At 65.1% G+C, this 11,869-nt stretch overlaps 2 protein-coding genes across 3 annotated transcripts in view; one reads left to right on the forward strand and one right to left on the reverse strand.

The window, feature by feature from the left end:
• LOC138837799 (laminin subunit alpha-5-like) overlaps nucleotides 1-4,833 on the forward strand; it is a 44,963-nt gene extending 40,130 nt beyond the window's left edge. The window contains exons 64-80 of the mRNA XM_070036810.1: nucleotides 23-156; nucleotides 237-399; nucleotides 494-616; nucleotides 693-841; nucleotides 928-1,060; nucleotides 1,141-1,284; nucleotides 2,058-2,188; nucleotides 2,277-2,444; nucleotides 2,518-2,656; nucleotides 2,745-2,887; nucleotides 2,966-3,158; nucleotides 3,231-3,395; nucleotides 3,559-3,712; nucleotides 3,793-3,926; nucleotides 4,005-4,098; nucleotides 4,218-4,337; nucleotides 4,438-4,833. Of these exons, the coding sequence (XP_069892911.1) occupies nucleotides 23-156; nucleotides 237-399; nucleotides 494-616; nucleotides 693-841; nucleotides 928-1,060; nucleotides 1,141-1,284; nucleotides 2,058-2,188; nucleotides 2,277-2,444; nucleotides 2,518-2,656; nucleotides 2,745-2,887; nucleotides 2,966-3,158; nucleotides 3,231-3,395; nucleotides 3,559-3,712; nucleotides 3,793-3,926; nucleotides 4,005-4,098; nucleotides 4,218-4,337; nucleotides 4,438-4,577 (2,427 nt within the window). The 3' untranslated portion in view covers nucleotides 4,578-4,833. The remainder of the gene's footprint in view (nucleotides 1-22; nucleotides 157-236; nucleotides 400-493; nucleotides 617-692; nucleotides 842-927; nucleotides 1,061-1,140; nucleotides 1,285-2,057; nucleotides 2,189-2,276; nucleotides 2,445-2,517; nucleotides 2,657-2,744; nucleotides 2,888-2,965; nucleotides 3,159-3,230; nucleotides 3,396-3,558; nucleotides 3,713-3,792; nucleotides 3,927-4,004; nucleotides 4,099-4,217; nucleotides 4,338-4,437) is intronic.
• A 226-nt stretch (nucleotides 4,834-5,059) lies between these two features.
• On the reverse strand, nucleotides 5,060-10,398 carry LOC138837787 (proteasomal ubiquitin receptor ADRM1). 2 transcript variants are annotated; one of them, XM_070036800.1, is made up of 10 exons: nucleotides 10,252-10,398; nucleotides 9,701-9,914; nucleotides 9,135-9,251; nucleotides 7,120-7,243; nucleotides 6,905-6,991; nucleotides 6,387-6,465; nucleotides 5,998-6,230; nucleotides 5,711-5,868; nucleotides 5,488-5,590; nucleotides 5,060-5,296 (listed from the first exon to the last, which is right to left on the reverse strand). In XM_070036800.1, the coding sequence occupies exons 2-10, from the start codon at nucleotides 9,911-9,913 to the stop codon at nucleotides 5,190-5,192; spliced, it is 1,221 nt and encodes a 406-aa protein (XP_069892901.1). In that variant the 5' UTR covers nucleotide 9,914; nucleotides 10,252-10,398; the 3' UTR covers nucleotides 5,060-5,189. The 2 variants fall into 2 exon arrangements, with proteins under 2 accessions (XP_069892901.1, XP_069892900.1); XM_070036799.1 differs by having other exon boundaries at nucleotides 10,227-10,398.
• Between the last annotated feature and the right edge of the window lie 1,471 nt (nucleotides 10,399-11,869).

The following is an 11,869-nucleotide window of genomic DNA, read 5'->3' on the forward strand; positions in this document are numbered from 1 at the left end:
CTGACCACCTCTCCGCCCACAGCCCCCCCCACCCCTCCGTTTCCCCGGCTACCGCGGCTGCATTGAGATGGAGTCGCTGAACCAGGAGGTGCTGAGCCTCTACAACTTCCAGAGGACCTTCAGACTCAACACGGCCGTGGACAAGCCTTGCGCTCGGTATGTACGGCCTCCCCTCCGGTGCCGTTCTCCCTCCTCCCCTCTCCCTCCTCCACTCACCCCAGACCCTCTGCCCGCAGTTACAAGTCCACCGGGGACCCCTGGCTCACCGATGGCTCCTACTTCGACGGCACTGGCTTCGCCCGCATCAGCTTCGAGAAACAGTTCAGCAACACAAAGCGCTTCGAGCAGGAGCTGCGGCTCGTGTCCGTCGACGGGATCATCTTCTTCCTGAAGCACCAGGCATGCTCCCCTCCCGTCTCCCCCCTCCCCCCTCCCCCAGGTGGGCCCTGCCATGCTGACCTTGCCCCCCCCCGCCCCCCCCCCGTCCCCCTAGAGCCAGTTCCTATGCCTGGCCGTGCAGCAAGGCGGCCTGGTGCTCTTCTATGATTTCGGCACGGGCCTGAAGGAAGCCACCCCGCTGCACCCCGGGCCGCCCATGACCGCGGCCAGCAAGGCGGTAAGTTCGGGGCGCTTGGGAGGCAGGGACCCCAGGCCCGTGGCTTGCCTTGAAGCCTTCCGCCCGTGTCCACCAGATCCAGGTGTTCCTTCTGGCCACCAATCGCAAGCGTGTGCTGGTGCGCGTGGAGCGGCTCACGGTGTTCAGCGTGGAGCTGGACAACAAGCTGGAGCTGGCCGACACCTACTTCCTGGGTGGCGTGCCCCCCGAGCAGCTGCCCCTGAGGTGAGGACCGGGCCGTGGGCCAGGTGGGGCCCGCACGGCTCGGCCGGGGCTCGGAGGGATCTCCCCCCTGACCCTGTCTCCCGCAGCCTGCAGCCGCTCTTCGCCTCCGGGGGCTCCATCCGAGGCTGTATGAAGGGGATCAAAGCGCTGGGCAAGTACGTGGACCTCAAGAGGCTCAATACCACGGGCGTCAGCTTCGGCTGCACCGCCGACCTGCTGGTGAGCTGCCTTCCCGCTGCCCCGCCGGCCAGCGGGCGAGTGCGCTTGGGTGGTAGGCCTCAGCGTCCTCCTCCCCACAGGTGGAGCGCATCATGACTTTCCACGGCCACGGCTTCCTGACCCTGGGCCTCCCCAGTGTGGAACCCTTCACCACCTCTGTCTACTCCGGCTTTGGCTTCCGCAGCACCCAGGAAAATGGTCTGCTGTACCACCACGCATCCCCGGTGAGGCCGCCTGCCCACAGCCGCTGCCTTCCCAGGGCCTGGGCCCTGACCCCCCCCCAGGCCGGCCATGCCCAGACACCCCCTCCACACAGGCTACCCATGCCCTGACCTCTCCCTCCCCCCCCAGGCCGGCCATGCCCAGACACCCCCTCCACACAGGCTACCCATGCCCTGACCTCTCCCTCCCCCCCCAGGCCGGCCATGCCCAGACACCCCCTCCACACAGGCTACCCATGCCCTGACCTCTCCCTCCCCCCCCAGGCCGGCCATGCCCAGACACCCCCTCCACACAGGCTACCCATGCCCTGACCTCTCCCTCCCCCCCCACAGGCTGGCCATGCCCGGACACCTCCCACCCCATAGGCTGGCCATGCCCTGACCTCTCCCTCCCCCCCAGGCTGGCCATGCCCGGACCCCCCCCAGGCTAGCCATGCCCTGACCTCTCCCTCCCCCCCACAGGCTGGCCATGCCCGGACACCTCCCACCCCATAGGCTGGCCATGCCCTGACCTCTCCCTCCCCCCCCAGGCTGGCCATGCCCTGACCTCTCCCTCCCCCCCAGGCTGGCCATGCCCGGACCCCCCCCCCAGGCTGGCCATGCCCTGACTCTGCCCCCCCCTCCAGGCTGGCCATGCCTGGACACACACACACCCCCAGGCTGGCCATGACTTGCTCTACTCCTGAGCTGGCTGTGGCCAATCTGGGCAGGGTGGCTGGAGCAGGGTAGCCTGGGCCCACTTCTGCCTGGCTAACTGGCCCGGCCGCTGTTCCCAGGATGGGCTATGCCAGGTGTCCTTGAAGCAGGGCCAGGTGACACTCCTGCTTATGAAGACAGAGGTGAAAACCCGACAGGTCTTTGCCGATGGGGTCCCACACTACGTGGCCTTCTGCAGCAATGCTACCGGGTGAGCCCCGTCCCCGCCTGGCACAGGCCAGCCCAGCCCTGCAGAGGAGCGGGCAGGGCCGGGGAAACACTGCCTTTCTATTTCCCAGGGTCTGGCTCTACGTAGATGACCAGCTGCAGCAGATGAAGCCTCACCGGGGGCCTCCTGCTGGGCTGCCGCCCGACCCGCAGGGTGCCCGCCTGCTGCTGGGAGGCCTGGATGAGCCCGGCCCCTTGCACAGATTCAGAGGCTGCATCAGCAATGTCTTCGTGAGGCGGTGAGCTGTGGGCAGGTGGGGGCGAGGCCCCAGCTAGGCCCTTGCAGCTGACTCTGCCCGCCTGCCCCCCCAGACTCCAGGGCCCACAGCGCGTGTTCAACCTGCAGCAGAATCTGGGCAGTGCCAACGTGAGCACAGGCTGCACCCCAGCGCCAGAGACACAGGCTGCGGGGCACCGCCGACCCCAGGGGCTGCGGGTCTCTGCTCGGAAGGTGGGGCCACTGCTGGGGTGGGCGGGGCTGGGAGGGCGGGAGGGCGGGAGTCCCGCCGCGGCCTCTGCATCTCCATCTGTGCTTTAAGACCTCACGCCGCAGACGCCAGCCCCGGCAGGACTCTGCCTGCCCCACATTCCACCCCAGCACCACCCCAGACGCCTACCAGTTTGGAGGGTCCCTGCTCAATCACCTGGAGTTTTCAGGCATCTCGAGCTCCCGTGGGAACGGGTAGGGCCGGGCCGCCGGGCCGGGTAGGAAGGGTTGGTTCGGGGGAGCCCCCAGGCTGATACCGTGCTCCCCCTGCAGGTCCCACTTCTCCATGCTCGTCTACCCCCGTGCCTCGTACGGCCTCCTCCTCTACGCCATCCCCCAGACGACCCACAGCCCCGCCCTGGCGCTCTACTTGAATCGTGGTCACTTCACTGTGCAGACCGAAGGCCCTGGGCCTGGGCTCCACGCCAGGAGCCAGCAGCGTTCCCGGTCCGGCCAGTGGCACATGGTGAGGCTTCGGCGAGGGTGTGGCAGGACCCCAGGAGCCCTCCCTGCGCTGACCCCCCTCTCCCCACCCCAGGTGTCCGTGCACTGGGAGCAGAATAAGATCCAGCTGCTGACCTACGGGGTCCCGGTGGTGAGCCAGGGGCGCTCGCACGGCGGGATGCAGCGGGCAGACGGCCCACAGCCTCTCACCCTCTTTGTGGGCGGCCTCCCCCCCAGCCACCGTGCTGTCACGCTCCCGGTGAGAAGCGCCTCCACCCACCCGCCCTCTGAACACCCCCCCCCCGACCCCCCAGACCCAGCCTCACCCAGCCCCTGCTCCCCGACCCCCCAGACCCAGCCTCACCCAGCCCCTGCTCCCCGACCCCCCAGACCCAGCCTCACCCAGCCCCTGCTCCCCGCAGGTGTCCGTGGGGTTTAGTGGCTGTGTGAAAAGACTGCAGCTGGACAGGCAGCCCCTGGGACCCCCCACACGATCGGTGGGGGTCACGCCCTGCACCCCAGGACCCCTGGAGCCAGCCCTCGTCTTCTCAGGCAGAGGGGGAGTCATCACTCTAGGTCTGTGGCAGAGGCGGCCCCGGGGGTTCTGGAAGGCTCTGGGCAGGCCTGGCCTGCTCTCACTGCAGCCCTCCCCACAGAGCCTCCAGAGGCCATGCTGACGCAGGTGGAGCTGGAGCTGGAGGTGCGGCCCCTGCTGGCCTCGGGCCTGGTCTTCCATCTGGGCCAGGGCCAGGCGCCCCCCTACCTGCAGCTGCAGGTGTCTAAGGAACAGGTACGCAGGGCTGCGCTGGGCACAGGCACGCCCCTCCGGTGGCCTTGGGTAGGTAGAACCAGACTGTCCCCTCCCCAGGTCCTGCTGCGGGCAGACGACGGGGCAGGCGAGTTCTCCACGTGGGTGAAGCACCCTGAGGCCCTGTGTGATGGGCGGTGGCACAGGCTGGCAGGTGAGTGGCCCGACCTGGCTATCCCTGGGGCCCCTCTCTCCTGCCAGCAGGGGCCGCTGCAGGCCCCACAGCAGTCCCTGGAGCTGTGGGGAGCTGGGCTGAAACCTCCCTTCCCCCAGCCATCAAGAGCCAGAATGCGCTGTGTCTGGAGGTGGACAGAGCTAGCAACCACACCGTGGGCCCCTCACCAGCGGCCTTGGCTGGGGCCCCTGCACCTCTGCACCTTGGGGGCCTGCCCGGTGAGTATGGCCTCAGCCATGGGGGAGCTGCTCCCCACCCCGAGGGCACAGAGGGCCCACGGGGCCTAGGCTCACTCCTGTGCCCTCCTCTGCACCGCAGAGTCCACAGCCACAGAGGGGACGCCCCGGGCCTACCAAGGCTGCATAAGGAAGCTGGTGGTGAACCACTCCCCCATCGCCTGGACCACGGTCACGGAGCTGCAGGGGGAAGCGGGGGTCAGCGGCTGCACAGTCACATAGTGCAGCTGCCCTGTGGAGCCCTGGCTCTGGGCTGGCTTCACCTGGGCGGCCAGGCCCCTGTGGGCTGGGTGCCACCGAGGTTTGTGGGTATTTATGTAGACTAGCTCTAAGGGTGACCGCTCTCGTTTCTGGAAAGTTTTACCTTTTCCAATCTAAAGGCAAGACACTAAAAAGGGGTTTATACTTTGTACCTTCTCTGAGATCTGAAAGCTCACTGGCTTCCTCTCAAAACAAAAATTAAAAGTAATTTGCTTAATTGTGTGTGGGATTGAAACTAAAGACAGTTAGCATGTGCAGCATGGAGGGAGACAGCCAGAACACACGCACGTACACACCGCAGGTGTGCACACACACAGCACACACGTTCTCCTTGCCACAGACCAAACCAGCTGCGAGTGTCAGGTCCAAGTCAGAAATACGGGTCCCTCTCAGCAGCTTGGGTCCAGAGCCCCTCCAGCTCATGACCGGGACAAAGACCAGAGTTGGCAGGTAAAAGAAAGGACTTTTATTTATTAGTGAGTTGGAACAGGAAAGGGTATGCAACAAATCACGAATGCCACTACAAGAGTCACATGACTAAGAATTCAAACTCCTTAAAAGACAGTAAATAACTTAATCTAGACTCATGTCTTCCTCTTCATCTTTCTTGTCTTTTGCATCGCCCTCCTTCTGCTCAGATTTGGCATTGTTCTGCATAGCTTTGGCAAATGCTTCCACATCTGAAATGCATTTAAAATACAATTAGGGCTGAGGCATGGCTCAAGTACTAGGGTACCAGGCTGTGAAGAAAGTGTGAGGCCTGAAGCTCAAGCCACAGTCCCAGAAAAACACAGGTGACTACTGGCCTACCCCAGCCAGGAGCTGCTTCCCGGGGCGCGGAGGGGCCAAGGGGAAGCAGGGAGGTACTCACCGCCCTTGTTGGCGGCCTCCACAGCCTCTGCAGGCAGGCCAAACTGGCACATGAGAGGGCCCAGCTGCCCCGAGGCCAAGGCTGCACTGAACATTCCCAGGGCCTGTGAGGGAGAGCCGTGCGCGCGTCAGGGCTGAGTGCTGGGTAACGGCCCAGCAAGGCCCGGGCACTGCACTGCGGCGTGGGTGGGGTCTCCCTGAACACACGGCTCGCGCCTGCCTACCTGCTGGAACTGGGGCGAGGTCAGCGTGTTCTGGATCTCATCGGCGGTCTGGGGCAGGGACTCCCCCGAGGGCAGGTAGGGCAGGAGGCGCTCCTGGACATCCGCGTTAGCGAGGATGGGAGCCATGATCTCTGGCGTCAGCACACTGGCCAGATCCACTAGGGCATGAGCACAGGGCCATCAGCAGCTCAGCCCGGACTCCACGTGGGAAGAACACACCACCGCAGGGGGGGGGGGCGGGCCCTCAACTCCCAAGCCCCCCCTCAGCGTGGGCACAGCCACCTTACCTTGCTGGCTACCTCCGGGCCCGGCCGGCACGTTCATGGTGGCCAGAATGCTCTGCAGGTCGCTCAGCTGAATGGGCTGGGTCGGGCTGGCCGCCGTGCTGGCTCCATTACCTGAACTGGGCGCGGGGCTTGGGCTGGTGGCCGAGGCAGCTGCTGGGGCGGAAGGGGCTGGGGTGGCGCGGGCAGAAGAGGTGGTGGAGGATGGGGTGACGGCTGCCGACTGACTCCGGGAGCTGCAAAAGCGAGGGCGCCTCTAGAGCAGCGAGGTCCTACTCCAGACCCCCAACCACCCCAAGCCCCATCTCCTACGTGGGGTCTCAGAGGGAAGGGACAGACAATGGCCGGCTAACGGGGGCGCCTGCACGCTGGGCAGGGTGCTGTGGGCTCACCTGGAGGAAGAGCTGGCCGGAGGCCCGCCGCTCCCCAGGAGACTGGCCAGGCCCGGCCCAGTGAGGGCCCCAAGCCCACCTGCAAGGAACAAGGGGATGTGTGCTGGGGAGGACCCGGCTGCTTCCCCAGACTCCAGCGGGTCCCCGCGTGACAGCCACAGGCCTGGGGGGAAGACAGATGGACACCACACCCAGCCTTGGAACGAGTGTCAGGGGTCAGCGCCCACATGCTGGAAGCACGTTCAACTAAGCCAGACTGTATGCCACTGCATTACATGACCCAAGCACTGGCCGGCATGCCAGCTGCACAGTCTGAGCTGCTGGTGGGCGGGCAGCCCAGAGGCCCGGGCCGGGGCCCTCAGTGCAGATTCCTGGCCCCAGGTGAGCAGGGGCCTCCCGGAGTGGCGGTGCAGGGCACAGTCTGGGCTGGGGCTCACTCTGTGCCACAAAAGGCACTGAGGAAACACAGGCTTCAAAACGAGCCCCGCCCCCAACGCAGGAGCCAAGCTTGGGGTTACCCAGTCCTCCGAGGCCGGCGGGTCCGATCAGCTGCATGAGTTGGCTGTGACTCATATTTCCCAGCAGGCTCTGCAGGCCACCCTCACCTGGAAAACACGGGGTCCCCCGTGGGTATCCTGTGGCTTGGACTTGACCGGGGGTACCACAGCCAGGCAGGGGGCAAAAGGGGGTTGGGGAGCAGGTGGCCGTGCCCCAGGGTCCATGCCCATCTTACCACCCAGAGCAGAGAGCTCGTGGCCGCCACTCCCGCTGGCCCCCAGCGCCCCGGGCATTGGAGGGTTATTCAGATACTCGTTGACTTTCCGGCAGTGCTCCTCATCCTGGTCAGTCTTGGGCTCCTGAGGACACGAGAGGCCCCATGCTGAGCCACCCGCGTGGGAACCGGCTCATGCTGGTTGGCTTCTGAGCGCCCACGTGACTGGCCGTCCTGACCCGGCCCCACAAGGACCCGAAGAAGCAGAAGCAGCCAGCCCAGGCACTGGTGGGGGGAGCAGCCACACCTCCGGGGCAGCGGAGGGGCGCGGGTCTGCAGATGCTGGGGAGGAGGGAGTCACCGGCGCCTGCGGCCTCCCCAGCAGCTCTGCCCGCAGCCTCTTTCCCTCAGTCACAGGTCCTGCCTGCTACACTGACGCCGCCCGCTGCTGCCCACCCTGTGGCACCCCTAGAATGCGCAACAGCCCACACCTGCTTCTCACAGTACACAGGGATGCTCGGGCCTCGTAGGAAAGGGGCAAGAAAAGCACAAAATAAGGAAAACTGAAAAACAAGAAAAGGAACTGAGAGCAGTGGTGCCTCACCCCGTAACACTAGCTACTCAGAGGCGGCCATCAAAGGCTCAAAGACAGCCAGACAGGGATGCCCAGGGGACGCTGCCATTAACCACCAAAAAGCTGGAAAGAGAAGGTGTGGCTCAAGGGGGAGAGGCTAGCCTTGAGCAAAAAGGATAAAGGACAGTGTCCAGGCCTTGAACTCAAGCCCTGGTATCAGCACCAAGGGGCGGAGGGGATGTGGCACAGATCTGGAATCCCAGACTTGGGGAGGGGGCGGCAGGCAGGCCTCAAGTTCTAGGCCATCCTAGATAACTGAGACCCCATCTAGAAAGTCAGGAAGTTTGACACCAATTCTGGCGAATAATAGACAATTGCTGTACACCCACAGCTGGCAAACCACACCCCATCCTTGTAAATCAAGTTTAATTTGAAAACAACCACACCCACTGTTCTATGATCCCTCAGACCAGGTGAGCAAATCACTGGACAATGCTATCCCTCTAGATGGGACTAGAAGTGGGCAGCAGTGACTGTCCAAACTGCTAATGCCTGTGGCTCTGATCTAGTACTGGGTTTGAACTCAGGACCCTGTGCTTACCGGGCAGGCACTCGACCACTGAGCCACATCTACAGCTCCTTTTCACATTGGCTACTTGGAGATAGTCTCACTTGTTGCTTGCTTTGGACCACGATCCTATTTTATGCTCCCTGTACCTCTAAGATGACAGAATACATACTACCATGCTCAGTTTCTCCCATTACCATAAGTCTCACACTCTTTCTTGTGTGGGAAGGCCTGGACCTTGTCCCAGGCTCAGCCTCCCTCAGAGCAGGGTAACAGGTGTGTGCAATCATGCCCTTTAGCTGTTGAAGTGAGCTCTAACAAACTTTGTCTGGCTGGCCTAGGACTTCTGTCCCCATCTTAGCACGGGACTGCAGGCACAAGCGCTGGTGCCCGGCACTAGGTCTAGCTGTGGGCCCACAGTCTGCTTACACATTTAGGAAAGAACTTAGATCCCAAGCTATTCTATGCAACGCTGCCAGAACAACAAAGGGAATCACAGCTGACAGCCTCACAGGCTCAGAATCACTGGCCTCAGAGTAAGTGGTAGCTCCCTGATTTGAGGGACGTGGCAGCCATGGAGGAGGGAAAGCTACCACAGACTAAGGAAGCAGGGAACCACCCTGGGCAGGGATCCGCCCCTACCCTGGAGGCTCAGTGACCCCCCCCCCCGCCCCCCCCCCCCAGGAGAGGGCAGAGAAAGTGGTGGGAACAGGATGAGACCCACCACCGCTGGCGATGCTCAGGGGCAGGAGCCTTGGCACAAGCCATCCCAGCTCCGAGAACTCCGGACAACCTTGGCGTTGTCAGGCTGGCCACCTAGTGTGTGACACCACTAACGAACTGGGTGGCGTCACAGCAAGAAAAGCCAAAGCACTCAACAGCCCCACTGGGTACCTGCATCCAGAAGAAGAGCCGTTTGGACCCGGCCTTAAACTTGAGCACGTAGACTCTCCCGCTGGGGCACTGTGCCACGCGCTTGAACTCGCAGTCATCCGGGAAGATAATCAAATCCTGGCAATCCCAAGAGGAGAGTCAGCCTCCCCCTCCCATGCAGGCCCGACATAAGCCCTGGCTCTCCAGGGAAACTCACTGAACCCCAATCTTGACAGGACGGGGTGCAGCGCTCAAAGGACCCGGGGAGGAGCGGAGGAGCCCGCAGATCTTGAAGGACTTCAACATAAACGTTTTAGGATTAAAGTTACAAGGTAAGAAGTCAACAAGGAGCACTTGGATCCAAGAACAAAGAACTCCAGAGAGAGACCAGTACCGAAAGGCCTGGCTCCTCAAGGGCTCTGATGAAGGTCAGGATTTCGGGCCTCTCCCCCAGCGCCAGGCCGGAGGAGCGTGTCACGGGCCCACGCCGTCCCCGTGCGCACAGGACTTCACTGGGGGCCGGGGCCGGGCCGCCGGCCGCCCCAGCGCAGCCCCGGCCCGGCCCGGCCCGGCCCGCGGGCACTCACGTCCTCCACGGTCCCCGACGTCCTGTCCTTCCAGCAGAAGTGAATGAGCGAGTCGTCCGTCTGCTGGATGTACACGAGCCCTTTCCGCTTGTCGGGGGTGACCGTGGTTCCTTTCAGCGACATCTTCCCCGCGCGGAACTCCACGAGGTACTTGCTGGAGGAGCCGCGCGAGCCCGGCACCAGGCTCGGGAAGAGGGCGCCCGACGTCGTCATCCTGAAAGCAGAGGCGGGCGCGGCGGCCCGGCGCGCGCTGTCCCGGGCCGTCCCGGGGCCGGTGGCCGGGGCCGGCTTCCCGCCGGAGGCGTCCCCGGGCGCCGGGCTGCGCCGACGGGGGCCGAGCCGACCTCGAGCCGGCGGCGGGCAGCGCCGGCCGGGCCCAGGCCGGCTGACACCGCGTCCGCGGGGCGCCGCGCGGCCCCCACGTCCCGCCCTCTCCGGAGCCCCGGGGGGCCCGCCCGGCCGCCCTCCGGCCCCGCGCCCGGCCCCGGCCCGCGCCCGCCCCCAGCCGTGCGGCCCGGCCCCGCACCTGGCTGCGCCTACACTCGACTCACAGGCACCGTCCGGGCTCGCTCTTCCTCCTCGGCGCCTGCCGGGCCCCGCCGGAAGCCCGCGCTCGGCCCGCCCCGCCGCCGCTCTCGCCGCCGATTGGGCTTCGTCAGGCTCGCGGCCGGCCCCATTTCTCCATCAATTGGCTCTCACGGCCGTCCATCGCATCGCCCCGCCCTGTCCCGCCCCCGCGCCGGCGGTCCCCTTCCGGCGGAAGTGCGGGCCCCGGGCGCGCGGCCCAGAGCGGCCCCTATTGTTGCTGTGTCATAGGGGAGCGGCGGCGGCCCCTGGCGGCGGCGCCGGGAACGGCGGGCCGCGAGCCCGCAGCGCCCGCGGGGCGGCGCCCCGGGGACGGGCGGAGGCCGAGGCGTGGCCGGGGCGGCGGGCGGCCCCGCGTACCCGGCGCGCGGCGGGGACGGGCCCGGGGGAAGAGGCTCGGCGCGGGGCCGCCGACGGCCGCGAGCGGGTCCCCGGGCCCGGGAGGCGGGGGCGAGGCCGGCGGCCGTGACCCCCGCCCGAGGGCGCCTGCTCCCGGCCGCGGCTCCGGGGCTGCGCCCGCCGCATCCCCGCGGTCCCCGGGCGTCGGCCGTGCGGGCCCGGTGGCTTCCCTGGGCGCGTTCCGTGGCTTGCCTTCTGCGCGCGCACGCGCACTCGGGACACCGCTCGTGGGCCCCTGTGCAGGCGCGCGAGGGGAGAGCCCGCGCCCCGCCGCCGTGGGGCCCGCGGCCGCGACGCCGCAGCCGGCCCCGCCCGGGCGCAGGGCGCCCTCTGTGCACCTGTCTCGCCGCCATCCTCCGCCGACTTTGTTTCTGTGCGGGCTCTGGAATCTGTGGCCCGGCGGGCTGGTGCTGCGCCGGCTCGGCCAGGCTGCCAGCCCAGCTTTTTGCTAGGTCGCCTCATGGGCGTTTCTGCTTGGGCTGACTTCAGACGGAGACCCCTCAGGTCTGTCTCCTGGGCGCCAGCCACTGAACCGCTGATACCCAGCTGAGAAGTCTTTTTTTTTTTTTTTTTTTTTTTTGTTCGGTCGTGGGGCCTGAACTCTGGGCCTGGGCGCTGTCCCTCAGCTCTTCAGCTCAAGGCTAGCGCTCTACCACTTGAGCTACAGCGCCACTTCCGGCATTTTCTGCTTATGTGGTGCTGAGGAATCGAACCCAGGGCCTCATGCAAGGGAGGCAAGCACTCTACCACTGAGCCACCTTCCCAGCCCAAGAAGTCCAAGCTTCAACCCTGGCACCACAAAAACACAACAACGAGAACAACAACAGAAGTCCTTAACTGCTAACCAAGCAAGCCCAGCGGCTCACAGGAAAGCCTGGGTGGACGGGAGGCCCCTGGGTGGAAGGCCTGGGTGTGGTTGGTAGTAGTCAGTCACCAGGAGCCGTAGAAAAGACGCTCACAGGACCCCCACCAGGGAGACACGAACTCAGCTCACCTTCTAGAACACTTGCAAAGAAATCCGGCACCGCGTGCAGCGAGGCTGGCACAGACGCGGTGGAGAGCGGCAGCTATGCAGTTTTCCCTTTTTTATTAGTAGGTTTTTTGTGTTTTTTTTTTTTGAGCAATCCGAGCGAGGTTCACAGCAGAACGAAGCAGAAAGTACAGTGAGTTCCCAGGGCTCTGCCA

This window comes from Dipodomys merriami, unplaced genomic scaffold, assembly GCF_024711535.1.
Source record: "Dipodomys merriami isolate MVZ:Mamm:240054 unplaced genomic scaffold, mDipMer1.0.p SCAF_275, whole genome shotgun sequence".
In the NCBI taxonomy this organism is placed as follows: domain Eukaryota; kingdom Metazoa; phylum Chordata; class Mammalia; order Rodentia; family Heteromyidae; genus Dipodomys; species Dipodomys merriami.

What these genes read in the sequence shown, in the direction of transcription:
- LOC138837787 (XM_070036800.1), bottom strand. Translation starts at nt 9,913, where the DNA reads ATGACGACGTCGGGCGCCCTCTTCCCGAGCCTGGTGCCGGGCTCGCGC. An exon ending in CGCCGGCCTCGGAGGACTGG is followed by an intron (nt 6,466 to 6,904) that starts GTAACCCCAAGC and finishes TGTTCCTTGCAG; the next exon opens with GTGGGCTTGGGGCCCTCACT. An exon ending in CCGGCCAGCTCTTCCTCCAG is followed by an intron (nt 6,231 to 6,386) that starts GTGAGCCCACAG and finishes TCGCTTTTGCAG; the next exon opens with CTCCCGGAGTCAGTCGGCAG.